The 15474-nt window shown below is 48.4% G+C and overlaps 1 protein-coding gene across 1 annotated transcript in view; it reads left to right on the top strand.

Annotated features, from left to right (window-relative positions):
- LOC109302245 (histone-lysine N-methyltransferase SETDB2-like) overlaps window positions 1–15474 on the top strand; it is a 94215-nt gene that overhangs the window by 47809 nt on the left and 30932 nt on the right. Inside the window, exon 12 of the mRNA XM_019523808.1 lies at window positions 12314–12595. Coding sequence (XP_019379353.1) covers window positions 12314–12595 — 282 coding nt within the window. The remainder of the gene's footprint in view (window positions 1–12313; window positions 12596–15474) is intronic.

The following is a 15474-nucleotide window of genomic DNA, read 5'->3' as shown; positions in this document are numbered from 1 at the left end:
GGTCCCTTCCGACCCTAGAAACTATGAAACTATGAAATCTGAACAGTTTTATTACACTGTGGTTACAGCAATTTTAACACCTGAGAGTCTGGTGCATGCCTCTTCTTCTCTAACCTCCTCCATTAATATCCCTACAAGCATGACACAAGAGGCACAGGCAGCCTTTGTGTGTGGCACGCAGCAGATTGGAGAGGGGACAGGCAGCACAGTGTCAGATACAGCAGAAAAGAGTAGCAGATTTTGCAGGAGAAGGACATCAGGGTGGCACTCAGGGAGAATGTGGGGCTAATATGTGGCATGCTAGCTAAAAAGGTTGCTTCCCCGCCACTGTCATAACAGTTCCCTCCCCCCACTACCTAACACCATTTCCAGCTCATAATCTGCTTGATATCCTTCTGTTAAGCTATTCTAGAAGCCCGTTAATACATTAAATGTAGTCCCTTGCTGTCTGGCACTCAGTATGGTTACTTACACAGTGCAATCAGCAGTGTATTGGGTGGTTGCATGCTTCCTTAATTCTGTAGCTCAAGCTGTATGTTGAACTAGGCCATGTACCTCAACTGTGTTCTACTTGCCTTTGCTTCAGTGAGGCCTCCTTAGTCATGCTTCTGGCCTGGTAGTTGGCCATGCCTCTGTCTTGCAGGGTCACCCCAGCTTCTGACACATTGGGGCAAGAGGGGTCCCTACAGAACCCAGCATTTAAATAGTGTGATGGATTATGTTTCATTGTACTAGTTCTGTGTTGTCTGTGTTCATGTTGTTATAATGTTCCATGATTTGGTTTACCTCATTAGTCTGTACACAGAGCAGTGGTTTGCAACTTTTTTTGGAGCCAAAGCACCCCTTCACCACTTCTGAAATGCAGGGGTTCCTGGTTGAGAAGCACTGTTGGTGCTGCCTCAACTTACCTCAGTGCTTTACAACTAGGTGTTACTGCCTCCAGATGAAAATGCCCTGTGCCTGTTGCACAGCCAGGAAGGGCGATGGCACATGTCCATGCTACTGTTGCATTAGGGCTTTGATCAGCCTAAATAGGCAGAGGCTTCCTCATTGTAGCCTTTCCTAGGCAGAAAATCTCTAGCTGGTTGGTCTTTGCCCCAGTAAATGCCTTTGTTGAAGCAAAGCGGTCAGCTTGCTGCTTGAAAAGTCAGGTTGTGCTGGATCTTTCCAGCAAGAGATAAAGTCTCTCTCAGTCACAGATCTTGATGCTAGTTCCTTAAGTCAGGGTAACAAAGCACCAGAGAAGGTGTGAGATGAAAAGGCCATGGGCATAAAATGGAAAGTGGCTTGGGCTCCCCCTGTGCTCTAGAAGTCATGTCTGGGCTGGCTTTGAGGGACACTTTGCTCCAGACCACCACAGCTTTGTCTGGTCTCCGACACCCCTGGAAGGCACTCCATGATACATGGAAGAGGAAAAATGCAGGTTAATAGGTGCCACAGCCCCTAATCCTCTGTATTCAACATGTCAGTCTACTTCCACATCACCCCCTCCTTGTATTCCACACTGCCCATTATTGGAGCTTTGCCACCTGTCCTTAGTCAGCCCCACCATAATCCCCCTTCCTTCCTCTGCCACTCATCCCAATATTCATGACACCAAGTTATAGGGAAGCATGATCACGCTTGAAGATAGGCTGCAGATACTGGTGGACCTAGACAAGCTAGCAAGTTGGGGGGATCAGAACCAGATGAGGTTTAACATTGCGAAATATTAAGTGCTCCACCTGGGGATGAACAATCTCCTACACACCTACAGGCTTGGCAGTGCCAATCTAACCAGCACTACAAATGAAAGAGACCTGGGGGTAATAATTGACCATAGTATGAACATGAGCTGGCAGTGTGACACTGCAGCCAGGAGGGCAAATAATACTCTGGCGTGCATCAATCGATTCATCTCCAACAAAAGCAAGGAGGCGATTCTTCTGTTCTACTTGGCATTGGTGAAACCGTAGATGGAGTACTGTGTCCAGTTCTGGGTGCTGCACTTCAGCAAGGATGTGGGAAAGCTTGAGAGAGTCCAGAGAAGGGCCACCTGTATGATCAGAGACTTGCACAGCATGCCATACGAGGCTGAGGGACCTGGGACTTCAGCCTGAAGAAAAGAAGGCTGAGAGGGGACTTGGTAGCAGCTTACTGCTATATCAGGGGCATACATCAAGGGCTCGATGAGCAACTGTTCACCAGGGCACGCTTGGGGAAAACCAGGAGCAACGGTCACAAACTCCTGGAAGACCATTTTAGGGTCAACATTAGGAAAAACTTCTTCACAGGTAGGGTGTCCACACTGTGGAATAAGTTACCTCCAGAGGTGGTGCAATCGCCTACCCTGGAAATCTTGAAGAGGAGACTGGACGGTCACCTTGCTGGGGTCACTTGACACCAGTTGTCTTTTCTCCTCGGTGCAGGGGGGCTGGACCTGATAATCTTCCGAGGTCCACTCCAGCCTAAATTCAGTGAATCTACTCCAAACCCTTTCGCTGCAGTTCTCTCACCCTTTGCTTCTTACCTCCCAGCAAGTGTTTATATGTGTAATTCATTTTCTTTTTCTATTAATAGTTGGAGTATTTTCCAGATCTTCTGTGCTTGGATTACATTTCCCCTTTCCTCCAACAGAACCTTATAGTGAGTTAGATATTTTCCAACCCCTCCTTCACCATCTGAAGCCCAGGTTACATTTGAGCTTATGCTTACTTAGATATAAGTTAGCTCCATGCCATGTGGCTGCTGTGGAAACTGGAAGGCTAGCAGCTCTTGCCTACTTGGCTCACAAGCATATGGCTTGTGTTTGTGCTGAGAAGCAGCTCCATTAAATACTATTTTCTATTTTGCCTTTCCAAAGGGATGTGGGGGAACATGCACTACATGAGGCAATGGTCAAAGTGCTGAAACCTATTTTGGGCATGAAGTTATGATTTGCTCCCCAAGTCTTAAAAAGAAAAATGCTAGTACTGTCTGTCAGCTATTTATAAATAATAAAAAAAAAAAAAAAAAGGGAAACAGGAAAGCCAACTTGAGAGAGTGCTCAGGGGGTGTCCAGATGGCTGTACCACAGGAACCTGGGGTTTTTTGTTTGTTTGTTTTTTGTGAACTCGTAAGTCACAAAGGCTCAACCTCATGTAACCTTAATTATCCACTATATAGCCCAGCCTAACCCCCTTCACATCCTGATTTAAGAACTGGCTGGATGCGATTGTTTTAAATGCCATGCCATTTATAAAGAATGTCTCCTCTTTTATCTATTCAAGCCAATGAATTTTAGTAGCCAGAGACCAGGGGTGCTCAACCTGCAGCCCACAGGCTAGATCTGGTCCCTGGCACGGGATTGTTGAGCCTATAGGCCTCACCACAGGCTTGTGGGTAACTCCACAGCCATACCCCTGTGCATGGAGGGCAGCACGGGGCATGATCCCAGTGGAGGGGCCTGGTGGTGGTGGTATGCAAAGGTCTGGAGCCCTGATCCCAGCATGGAGGGCCAGGGTGGAGGTAGCACAGGACCCTGATCTGAGCACGTGGGGCCAAGTGGAGGGAGCACGGGGCCTTGGAGCCTTGATCCTGGTACATGGGAGTGGGCAGAAATGGCTTGGGACTCTGATCCCAGCACATAGGGCCAGGCAGAGGTGGCATGGCACTCTAATCCCAGTGTGTGGCAGGATCTAATCCAGCCTGTCATCTGGCCCCATCCTATTCATCTTGCTCTCGGGGCCCAATCATTGAGTACCTGGCATACATCATAAGAAGGTGAGGGACTTGCTGGCTGGCTTTTCTTCTCTATAGAGACAGGGAAAACTGAAATGGAGAGTCCCTTAAGTATGTTGGGCCTGGGGGAGCAGCTAGAGAGAACATGGTACTGTTCTTACAAAGCTGTAAGAACAAGGTGGATCTAGCAGCTCCAGCCAGTTATATATTTATAATTGGATGGAGGGGAGGAACGTGTCCATATGTTTGACCATTTGTAAATCATCTAAAGATGATTTACTAAATGTTGTGTTCTCTTAGGAGGGATAAGTGTAGATAAGGTGGGTCTGCACTTTCCTGTAGACAGCAGAATAGTTCTGACTGAATTTCTGTTAATCAGTTCAGTTATATGCCTCAATCCAAGGCTACTCAGCATAGCTGTGACCTACCCATCCAACAGTGCCCCAGGTGCACGAGAAGCTGAGGAATCTCAGTTGCTATAGGCTCTTTGCTACTGTTTTTGGGAATTTGGATTTTTTTTTAAGTTTATAAAAAAAAGTGGCAATTTTTAAAAGACAAATAATTTTGGAGACCAAAATTAAGAGATAAATAATTAAGATGATACCAAGTGACACCAACATGTCCTAGATGCTACAGTCATGCCCCTTTTAGAGAAAAAGTGCCTTGAAAAGTTCCATGCTCTGTCTGGTGGATTTTTATAACTGAAAAATCAGCTGTAAACAGAAACACCTTTACATCCTTTAACAATTATAGAAATGGGTACTGCCCCTAAGATTATACTGAACAAGCACATAGTGGATGCATTGCTCATGAAAGAGGGAGAGAGACAATGGGAAATCATTGTGTCTACATTTGAAGCTAGATGCATCTCTTTAAAAGATGCAACAATTAAATATTTTATAAACAGAGAAGCCAGTAAAGTCAAATCTCAAAGGGACGAATAAAGTGCTGAACAGTTTTAGGAGATACAAAAAAAGAGCATATGAAAATGTCTACCCATCAAGAAAAATTGAACAAAAAATCCTTTAACAAAAGGCATTTTTTATAAAGACACACTTCCCCAGAATAGAATTTCTTATCTGGTACTTAAAAAAAATTCCTTTCAATTTGAAAGGGAGTTTTTCTATCATAAGATGTTACAAATTCTATCCTCTTAAGACTGTATTTGGTGATGATTTTAAGACTCCTATAAAAGAAAATCTTACCTCGCATTACTACGAATGGAGACTAAAGGTTGCCCTGATTTCTACTAGGTTGTTTTAAAAGAGGATGTCGTGCAGTATGTCTGCCATACAGCAGCAAAAAGGTGGTTCTGCTTCCTGCCTGTGGTATGAAGAATACAAATAGGTGGCATAAGGTAGAACATATGAAGCACATTAAATCAAATTGCTTCTACCACATCTACATTTTTTTTTAACATGTTTTGGAAAAAGGAGCCTTTGGGAATGAATGGAATAGTCTTTAGAGAATGTGTCTGTGATAGTCATAGCTTGATGAGAGGAGAAACTAGCTTTGTTGTCATCTCATTATACATCTGTCTGACTGCATGTAACAAGAACCTTAGGAAGTACTATATAGGTTATTCTAATTAACTCCAGAATGGCAAACCACTGTTAGCAGCATATACTGTGTGCACACACAGGAAAAAATAAATGATCAGAGAAGCATTGTTTTTGTATGCTGGCACTGAAAAACTCACCTGTATGAGTGTACAAAGAGAAAATGTAAATATAAGACCCTAATATTAATAAATTGTCTTGTATTAGAAACGCCCACTTGCTTTTATTTTAGGAGTTATTTAAAATGACAACCTTTTAAAAAGTAGATTAGTGATTTGGATTCAAATTCTACACTCCTATGATATAGCCTGAGTTTCTGTCTAGGGCACCCTGGACTTGTCTTTGTGGTTTCTTTTGATGACCTGGCAGGTGAAGTCGGCCATCTTCCCTGGCTTCTGGGAATTGGGGTAGGAGAGTTAATAATATTATTTACTCCAGAAGTTAAATAATTGCAAGATGCAGGTGCTAGGTTCCCAGATAGTTCTAATTAAATCCTTTTATTTGGCCTATCTTCTGGTTTATTTATTTTTTAACTCCTGTTAGTAATCCCTGATATTTATGTGATAATTAGAGGTGCTGACTCTCACACAATTTTATTAAGAAGATTTTGGCCCATTTTAGGACCTCGCATTAGTGATCCCAAGACTAGAAATTCATTGTGCTAGGCCCTGTACAAATACAAAGAGAGTCTGTTCTTTGAAGAGTTTACAAACTGGTTCAAAGGACAATGGTGAGTTTATGATTATGATTGATGCTGGAACTGTAAACAACCAGACTGATCTCAGATGGAGGCTACCAGCCACCTTTGTAAAAGAGAACAATTTAAATCCTCCTCAGCTGTCTTCCCTGTCTTGACTGGATGTCATGTTCCTGTTTAAATACAAGCGTGCTGCCAGAAGTGCTCCATTGAAATCCTCAAAGGGAATTTACAAAATACCTTTCACAGATAAGCCTATGAACTTCATCAATCTACTGGATACAAAAAATTGTGGACTAAATATAGATATTGGATTTATGATTCATTATAACCTGCCTAGCATCTGACTCCCTGGGTCAACCCTCCACTTTTTACTAGCTATTCTCATTCCCTTTTCCACCTACCTTCCTGTCTCTCATCCAGTGACTATAGTAACATACATTCCCCCTCCCCCCACCTCTCTCTCTCCTACTGACCACCTTAATTTACATTTTAACTGACTGTCTTTCTTGCATATGTACTGTACTGGTCTCTGGCTCCTTTACTGTTCCATCCAGGAAGAGCACAGACCATCTCCAGACTCTGCCTCAGCCTGATGAAGGGTGTTTGTGCCCTAAAGCTTGCTAAGAAGAATATTTCCGACTATCTGAGTTGGGCTAATAAAAGATATTGGATTTATTGAAAGAACCTCGTCTCCTATTGAAATTCCAGCCTGTGGTTATTTCACAGAGCTGCTGTCACATATCCATTATAGTAGCTGTGTCCCATACCTCCGCATGGACCTGTTGGAAACTGCTGGATTTTCCTGGCCTCTGTGGGAAGAAATGTATTCAGTTCCACCTTGTCAACAGACATCCCAGTCCCAAGATATGCAAGCAACTTGCAAAACAAATTAAGGAGGGAGAAATATTTCTGTGATGCATTACTGTATTGCAGCAAAGCAGTGAACTTTGGCAGTGTGATAACTTACAAGAATACCAGTGACAACAATAACACTTCTGGTAATGATCATGGTACCTATTCCTGTGATGAGGAGCATATCAGTATGTTTGTCAAGGAGGCCCCCACTAAACCCCAGCACATCCTGGGTAGCCTCAAAGGCACCCAAACAACCTCTAACCTTGACAAGAACCTCAAGTAGATGGAGTCTACTTAGGATAACCAGGACCTCTTCAACATACATAGGTTTCCCTCTGTTTATGCAGTAAATGCGTTCCCAGGAAATGGTGCATAAATTTTATTTGCATAAAGTGAACCCAGTTTACAGTGAAACGGATATGTTCACACAGTGGTGAGGGAGTGAGGCTGGGGCTAGGGAAGGGGCAGGGAAAGGGGCACAGTGCAGCCCAGTGGCTGGAAGCAGGCGGCATCTGCCACTCCTGGGGCTGCACTGGACTCTTTGTGGTGCTCAGGGTGGACAGCAGCCTCACTCACCCCACTTCTCCCCATTCACCGCAGCCCCTGCTTCAGCAGCCCCGGAAGCAGCCGATGTCAGCTCCCTGCAGCCACTGGGCTGCACTGTGCCCCAAACCCCTCAGTGTGGTGTAGCCCAGCGGCTGCAAACAGGCGGCATCCACCACTCCCAAGGCTGCAGCAGAGGTGGGCAGCAGCCTGGAGCGGGTTGAGAGCAGGCTGGGGCTGGCGGCGGCACCAGGCTCTTTCCAGTGCTCAGCAGCAATGCTGGGAGGGTTATGGCAAATTTTGGGGTGGCAGCAGCCACCTTCCCAGTGCCACGGCCTACCCCGAGTGCTGGGAAGAGCCTGGTGCTGCCACCGACCCCACCCTGCTCTCATTCTTCTGCAGGTGGCTGCCCGCCCCTGCTGCAGCCTTGGGAGCCATGGATGCTGCCTATTTGCAGCCACTGGGCTATGCTGCACCAGGGGGTTCAGGGCACGGTGCCCCAGGGGAAGCTGAGCTCCAGGGGTTTGGGGCACAGTGCAGCCCAGCCCACTAAGGATCTAATGCAGTGATTTTCAACTAGGGTGCCATGACATCCTTTCATGACATCCTTTCAGCAGCTGCAAACCGCTGGCATCAGCAACTCCCAGAGCAGCCACAGCAGGGGCTGCGGTGAGGCCCCGGCTCCACAGCCCCTTCCCTTCCCTTCACAAACTCACAGACTTACCTGCTTGGGGGGGGGGGAGCACGCCTAAGCTGATCGCATAACAGCAAATTTACCTCACATATAATGAAGTTCAGGTATAAAAAGGGTCATCGCATAAGAGCGAATTCACAAAAATTGAACCCGCATAAATCAAGGGAAACCTGTACACACACCAGAGGCAGAATGCAAGGGAAATCTGGAGATGTCTCCTGAAATGCAGGGGAACAGTCAGATAGGGTTATGGAAATTATCATTTCCAGTAGGTATTATGTGCTATGTTATCAAACAACTATAGGTGAATAAGAAACAACAACTGAGTTTTGAGTACCATCAGGGCACTGCCAAGTAGGGTGGATGTCAACTAGGAGCCTGTCTGTTTCTTCTTGATTTTGTCCCTCTCCAGAATGTTTGACAGCACCCATGTCAGTGATACAGCATCCCCATGCATATCTTAGCTGAGGGTTACCATCCTGATATAAATCACTAGGCATTAGATATTCTCAGTTCATCCCTGGTGTTCTGAAAATCTCTCTGCCCTTTGGGGACAGATTACAGGATCCTATCCTCCAGTGTAAGACAGCTGGCGGGTCACATTTACTTGCCCTCTTTCTACCAACCTAGTATTGGTATAGAAGTCTATGCAAAGGAGAAACAAGGTGGGAAATAACTTGGCATATCTAGCTCACCTCTGGGTAGGAAGAACAGAAGGGAATAGCATTTCAAATATTAAGCACAAAAGTGACATTTTATTTTTGGTGTTACTTACTAGGTCTCCAAATGACAGTAGGAAGCACAACTCTATGAAAATGTCACTACTGGTTCAGCAAGCAACAATCCTATTTCTCATTACAGAAAATAGGCCCTAGTTTCCAGAGCTAGAACAACTACTTGTGCTATAGTAACTGTGATTTTTAGAGGGGTGCTCATCTGTGTGGATCCCATTGCAGGTATGCACTGCTCTTCAAGCTTGGAAGACCAATCTACCTTTGACCAGCCATCTTTCAGGGCTGCACAAGTTCTGTGCCTCCTCTAGATAAGCGCACATGGGTTTCTATCAGCTGCAGAGATAGATAACACTTTTTTTTAAATCATTCAAACCTAGGATAAGTTGAAGATCCCCTTTCTTCTTCACACAGACAATTTTAAGGTGTTTCTAGAGCTCATGATACAGATTGCTGCCACCTAGAAGACCGAGATATCAAACAGTTTGTGGAATTTATCAGCTGGTGGACATGTCAGAATCTTCCACCTATAAACAAGGGAGTATTAAACCCAGGGAGAACTTTGTGGTGGCCCCTATAACCTATGTCAGGAGTGCTCAACCTCTGGCCTGCAGGCCAGATCTGGCCAGCAAAGACATGTCATTTGGCCTGCAGGGATCCCCAAGGATCCAAAATTTTGGCAACAAAGCAGCAGTGGCAGTGCTAATTGCTGTTCCCTTGCTGCCAAAGTTCTGTATTCACACACTAAGGTTTTAGATTGGTGGTTCTCAACCTTTCTAGACTCCAGGTACCCTCATCAGACACAAATTAACCCCTTGAAAAATGTCAGCTCTAAACATTCACATTTTTTTCTCAACTACAGAAAAGTAATATAGCAATTCTTTGGTTGATGAGAACTCAAAAAGCCCACAACAGGTGGTTTTTGACACTTTGGATTCCTATTGGAAATATTTGGGTTTATCTTGTGAATTTGTGTAGGTGTTTGCCCACCTAACAATGCTAATATTGTATGGCATCCTGCAACACCTTTGAACGGATGTCATGGCACCCTAGTTGAAAATCACTGCATTAGATCCTTAGTGGGCTTGGCTATACAGGAAAAGTCATGCTCAGCCAAGGAAATACCAGGATCACAAATACTTAGATCTGCTTGGGCAAAAGTCACATTCTGCAGCAAGGCTCCTGAAAAGCTTTAAAACTAGCAACAATATTAGTGCCAAAGTAATTACTTCATTTGGCAAGCAGGAGGAGTAGTATTTGAGAGGCGAAACTGCATGCTGTTGTTTCTAGTGGCTGTCTCCTGTTTCCTCTCTTCCTGATACTCCAGCACCTGTGGTATAGCCAGGCAGATTGCTGGAGAGGGAGCACAGGGTCTTAAAGGCTTTTGGAAAGCAAACCCCAAGAGCTTCAGAAGGAGCACAACAATATCCGTATTAGTAGCTGATAGATTGTTGGTTAAGCAAATGCAAGTCCTGAGAGCCAAAGGCTGGCTTCTGTAGAGGATGTTAGGCCACTAACCTGCATTGCTCAGTAAGCTTATAAGGAATGGCTCTAGCAAAATAGCATGTCCTAGTGATGGTGAGGAGGAAGACATCTTTTCCCTGGAAAGTGCCAATGGGGCCAACTGTGGACATCTCAGGCATTTATACACATACCTTTCTGTCCCGTGACACACCAGAGATCTACTGCTTTGGAGCGAACATGACTGAGTCCGATCCGCATGCGAGCTAACATGTGCCATACTGTGCCACATGCAGTTGTATAAGTGGTGAAATGCACTCCAGCACACAGAAAATGGTGGTGGTGTGTTTTTGAAGCGAAGCACCTCCAAGGTGTTGTAGTTCAAAAGCACACTGCTGCTGTTTTCTATGTGCTGGCATGCATTTCGCCATTTATACAACTGCATGTGTCACAGCGCCAGGTGCTTTTCAAAGCACCCTGAGTTGAGGTTTTGCATGTGCAGAAAAATCCCCTCATTGCCAAGGACTATTCCAGAGTGATCTCTGCCTGTTCCCCTTGTGCCAGGGTTGGAGCCAGGCTCAGTACCAGTGAGGGCTGCTGCTTTGCAGTCTATTTCTTCTACCAAGTGAGAATTGGAAGGCTGGTTCTCTGAGGCCTTCCTAAATTTCTCTTTACAAAAGGACAACAGGCTTCATCCTGAGCTCCTGCCCTAGGGCTCGACCAAGACCATTTTGGCACCCTGCTTCCACATACGAAATGAGGCAAAAGTACAAGTTCTTCTTGCCAGTATCAAACCTTTATTCAGTATTGACTTCTCCACTGCAGTCTTGGAAGTCTCTTGCCTGCTTGATTAACTACAGCAAATCTATACAGCAACGGGATCTTGAAGTGGCACTGGAACTTCTAGAATCTAGACCTAACGTCCCTTTAATAGACTGTTTCAGGAGATAGATAGAGCATCAATGAACTCACAAGCAGAGTAAGGGGACTGAGAGTCATATCTGGGTCTTTGAGTCTGCAGAGGCACACTCATGGCTGGATCTAGAATTCTGAAAAGGGGTGCATCCCCACCTACCAAACAATACATTTCCCCTCTTTAAAAATAAATGATAAGCTTTACTTATGAGTAGGGGCCAAGGGCTGCATTTTTCAGTTTAAGATTAAATACAAAACAAATAGGACTTAATTGGAATGAGTTAAAAACCAATCTGCAGGGCTGCGGGTCAGGAATTTCATTCCCAGGAGCAGCATGCATGGCAGAGCGGGGGCTAGCTTGACTGGTGGAACATCAAGCCCATGAAAACAAAGAGCAGGTTGCTAATGCCTGCAGAAGGAAAAGTTTAAGAGGGATCAGGAAGATGATCATGATCCTTGAATGGGGACACATTGAGCTGGGCTGGTGCAGCCATTGCTGTGCTGGTCCCACCACCTGGGATGGGCTCAGGCTTTGGGTCCATGCTGCTTCATGCCCTTCAGAGGTCCTGGGCAATCTTCCCAGTGCCTTGCAGTCCTTCAGCATGTTGCCAGTGGGCAGCGCTAGATTAACTGTGCAGTGGGCCCTGGCCCAGTCAAGATCCCCCTCCCCACTCTAGTGCAGCTGCCTTGAGGCTGGTAGAGGGGAAGGGAAGGGAGGCAAATGGAGCCGTTTGAGCTGCCGTGGTGGAGTGGAGGACCAGCCTCCAAACTCAGGGGCCCCAGGCACATGCCTAGTGTACCTGTGCCAGCGCGGGGCAGGGGGGCTGCTAGCTAGGAGCTCACAGTGCCTTGAGGGCTCATGAGCTTTGAAGTGAGGCGACTCCCTCAGCACCGTGTTACGCTAGGCATGTCTGAGGGCATTTAGTTTATTAAACCAAAGCAGGTCCTCCACACCACACGACCTTCTGCACCAGGCAACTGCACGCATTAGAGGATACACTGACACACTACCTAGCGGGGCCCTCAGTGTGTGCCCGTGTCGGGGCGGGAGCGAGCAACCCAGGCTGGAGGGCCCGGAGCCCAGACCGCACGGCCCGACCCGGCCCGGCCCAGTCCGGGAGCAGCAGCGCCCCGCCCTTGGCCCCTCACCCACGAGGGTCAGGGGAAGCGGCTCAGCCCACCCAGCCCGGCCGCCGAAGGCAGCGGGGCCTGGCAGCGGGCGGGGCCACGATGCAGAGCCCGCGGCTTCCATAGCACCTACGGAGCACGCTCAGATAGCTGGCGCATGCGCGGCGCCTGCGGACGAGCTCTGCCCCCCTTGAGCACGCCCACTTCCGTGTCTCCGCGCCCCTTGCTCGCCGCTTGGGAGCGGCGGTTGGTAGTCCCGTGTCCTGTCTGGACGGAAGCGCGGGGAGTGAATGGTTTCGTCCGCCCCGCAGTAAGTACCATTGCGGAAGGGGGGGGAGGAGTGAAGGTGGTGCTTCCCGCCCAGCGCTCCTGTTGGGGCGCCTCGTGCGGGAGTGCGGCCCCCTCGCGGCGATGCGCCCCTGCCTCGCGGGCCTGGGTGGGGGAGGGGCTGGCTCGGCCCTTCAGTGCAAGCCTTACACTAGTCTAAGGCCCTCCCTGGCCCCGGGGGCCTGCTCCTCCAGAGCATCCCTAGGGCTGCAGACACGAGCCAGGGGGCCAAGGCACGTGTGGGTGCCAGGCCCCCCAGCCCTCCCATGCCTGCCCTGCTCCCGGTGGGTGCGGGTGCATCACTTGCAGGGCACATCCAGTTGCCCTACTAGCTGTGAGGCGTCCAATCCTGCTGTCCACAGCACCCTGGGGAGCAGGGAAGCCTGCTGCCTGGAGCAGCCAGGCATGCAGAGCTAAGCCCAGCCCATTAGCTTGAGAGGAAGCGAAACCAAGTGGCAGGGGCGTTGCCGGCTGCTCTGGGCACCGAGGAAGGTCCGCTGTGTCGAGGAAGGTCTGTTGTGTCGTTGTCTCTGCTTGGGCTCCAGAGCTGCTGGTGGATGCAAGTCCATGAGGCGCCTTGTGGCTGCTGCTCCAGGGAGAGATCCCAGGACTGAAATGCAGATGTCTTGCCGCTGAAGCAGAGTCGGGTTCCTTTGCTGAGCGTTGTCAGGTGCCTGCCCTGTGCACTGTCACAGCCTTGGCTGTGCCGCGAAGCAGGCCCGGAGAAGGATACGGGAGCGATCAGTGGTTTATAGTTAGGGTGCCTGATCCTGCCAGGACAATCCTGGTTTCAGCACCTGTCCTTGACATCCAGTCAGGCTGGTTTGTCCTTTTTTTAGGACCTGCAGCAGGGGAGTAGGAGGGTGTAGTAGTAGGGTGATGCTGCTTCCAGCAGCTCTCTGTGTTACTCCCCTGGTGCGCTCAGCTGAGACTGGAGCTCAGAGGCAGTTCGGCAGTTACAGGAGAAGAGCAGTGGGTCCCGTTCTGAGACTCGGAAAATGTGGTCTGCTTCTTTAGATTACTGTTTCTCAGTTAGCAAAATGCAGTGTTTTAACAAGCACATGGAATCGTAGAAAATTAGGGTTGGAAGGGACCTCAGGATGTCATCTAGTCCAACCTCTTAAATACATTGCATCAATCTTTTGGTTGGTGGGAGAACTATTTTTAAAACCCCTAAGGCAAAAGGAGCAGAACACTGGCCAGGAGGCTGGCAAATGCCCTGGCACAAGTCATCAGGAGACTTGGGTTGTCTTCCTGGATGTGTCACTTCAGCTTTCTTTGCCTTGGTTTTCCATGTGTGAAAGGGGTGATAGTTATGCTCACTCCTTATGTCCTATGGGAGGTGATTCATTAGGGGTGATTCATTAAGGGAAATCCTCAAACTGAAAGAAAAAAAAAGGGGGGGGGGGCTTTCACTTACAGGAAAAAAGCAGTAGAAATAGCTCTGAAAGGTATGCTGTACTTCAGCTACCTGCTGTTGGAGGTGGACAGGTGTGTGTATAGCAGTTAGAGGTGCATCGGTGTATCGGTCTGTATTGGACCGGCACCCATCACAGGAAAATTAACGTTGGCAGTTAACTTTGTTTTGGCTAGTAATGTCACTGATAGATGATGTGTGCATGTGCTCAGCTGCAGCGTGCACGTGGCCAGGAATGCAGCCAGGCAGCCTGGAGGGCAGCATCTGGCTGGTAAGTTTGTGGGAGGTAAGGGGTGTGGAGGGGGGACAGATTGAGGCCCCCACAGTGAGGGAGGGAGTAGAGCAGCAGCAGGCACTGCCCAGCAGGAGCAAGCCTGGGAGGGGGAGCTATGGGGTAGGCTAGAGCCACCCCAAAATTCCCTGTATCCATCCCTCCCGGTGCCACTGCTTACCCTGAGCACAGACCCCACCCAGCCCCCTTGCTGGGAAGAGGTTGGCACAGTCCCAGGCCCTGAGCCCACAGTGGGCAGCCTGTCCTCACCCCGCACACAAATCCAGGGGTGCGCACAACAGCAGGAAACTGCCCCCCTTCCCCTTACACCTGTACCCCCGGAATGAGCTGCCCTACTCCTGGGGTTGCCTTCACTGCCCTGGTTGGGCAGGGCCTGCCCCTGCCCCACTCCTCACCTCCCTCCCTCCCTCACCATGAAGGCCTTAATCTGCACGCCACCTACCATGTCCCTTCCCTCCCCCGTGCCCCTTCCCACCCCACAGACTTACTGGCAGGGAGTTGCTCTCCAAGTTGCTGGGCTGTATATCAGCTATCGAATTGGTGTTTGCCGATATGGCTGGTTAATAATCAGTGATTGGTATGGGCCAAAAAAAATCTTTATTCGTGCACTCCTAATAGCAGTGGTATCAAAGATGCAGCTCGCCAACTAGATTCAACCTGTTGAGTTCTTGACTGGACCACAGTGTTGGCCATGGGTCTTAAGTTGACCCAAATGCAGCACGTGCTGGGCAAGGCCTAACATGCACATCCCCAACGGCATTTGTCCCGGCCAGTCTGGTATCTATGCTGTACACAGCACCCAAACAGGCCCAGTCTGGGACTGTTCCCCTTGCATGCTGAATCCAGTCAGTCTGGGGCGGGCACCACATGCAACATGGCTGTTGGCCCAGCTAGAATGGATGTAGCATGTAGTGCAGTCCTGGACCAACTAGAGTGGGCACTAGGGAAGAGAGAGGACTATAGGCCCATCAGTCTTACCTCTATTCTTGGGAAACTCTTTGAGAAGATCCTCAAGGAGCACATCTGTGATGGGCCGGCTTCAGGGATGATGTTCAGGGGCAACCAGCATGGTTTCATTAGGGGCAGGTCATGTCAGACCAACCTGATTGCCTTTTATGATCAGGTCACAAAGGCAATGGATGCAGGTGTCGCC

This window comes from Gavialis gangeticus, unplaced genomic scaffold (genome assembly GCF_001723915.1).
Source record: "Gavialis gangeticus isolate Ggan-Ray unplaced genomic scaffold, GavGan_comp1, whole genome shotgun sequence".
NCBI lineage: Eukaryota > Metazoa > Chordata > Crocodylia > Gavialidae > Gavialis > Gavialis gangeticus.
The sequence above is the reverse complement of the archived record's forward strand: the minus strand, read 5'-3'. Positions and strand labels throughout refer to the sequence as shown.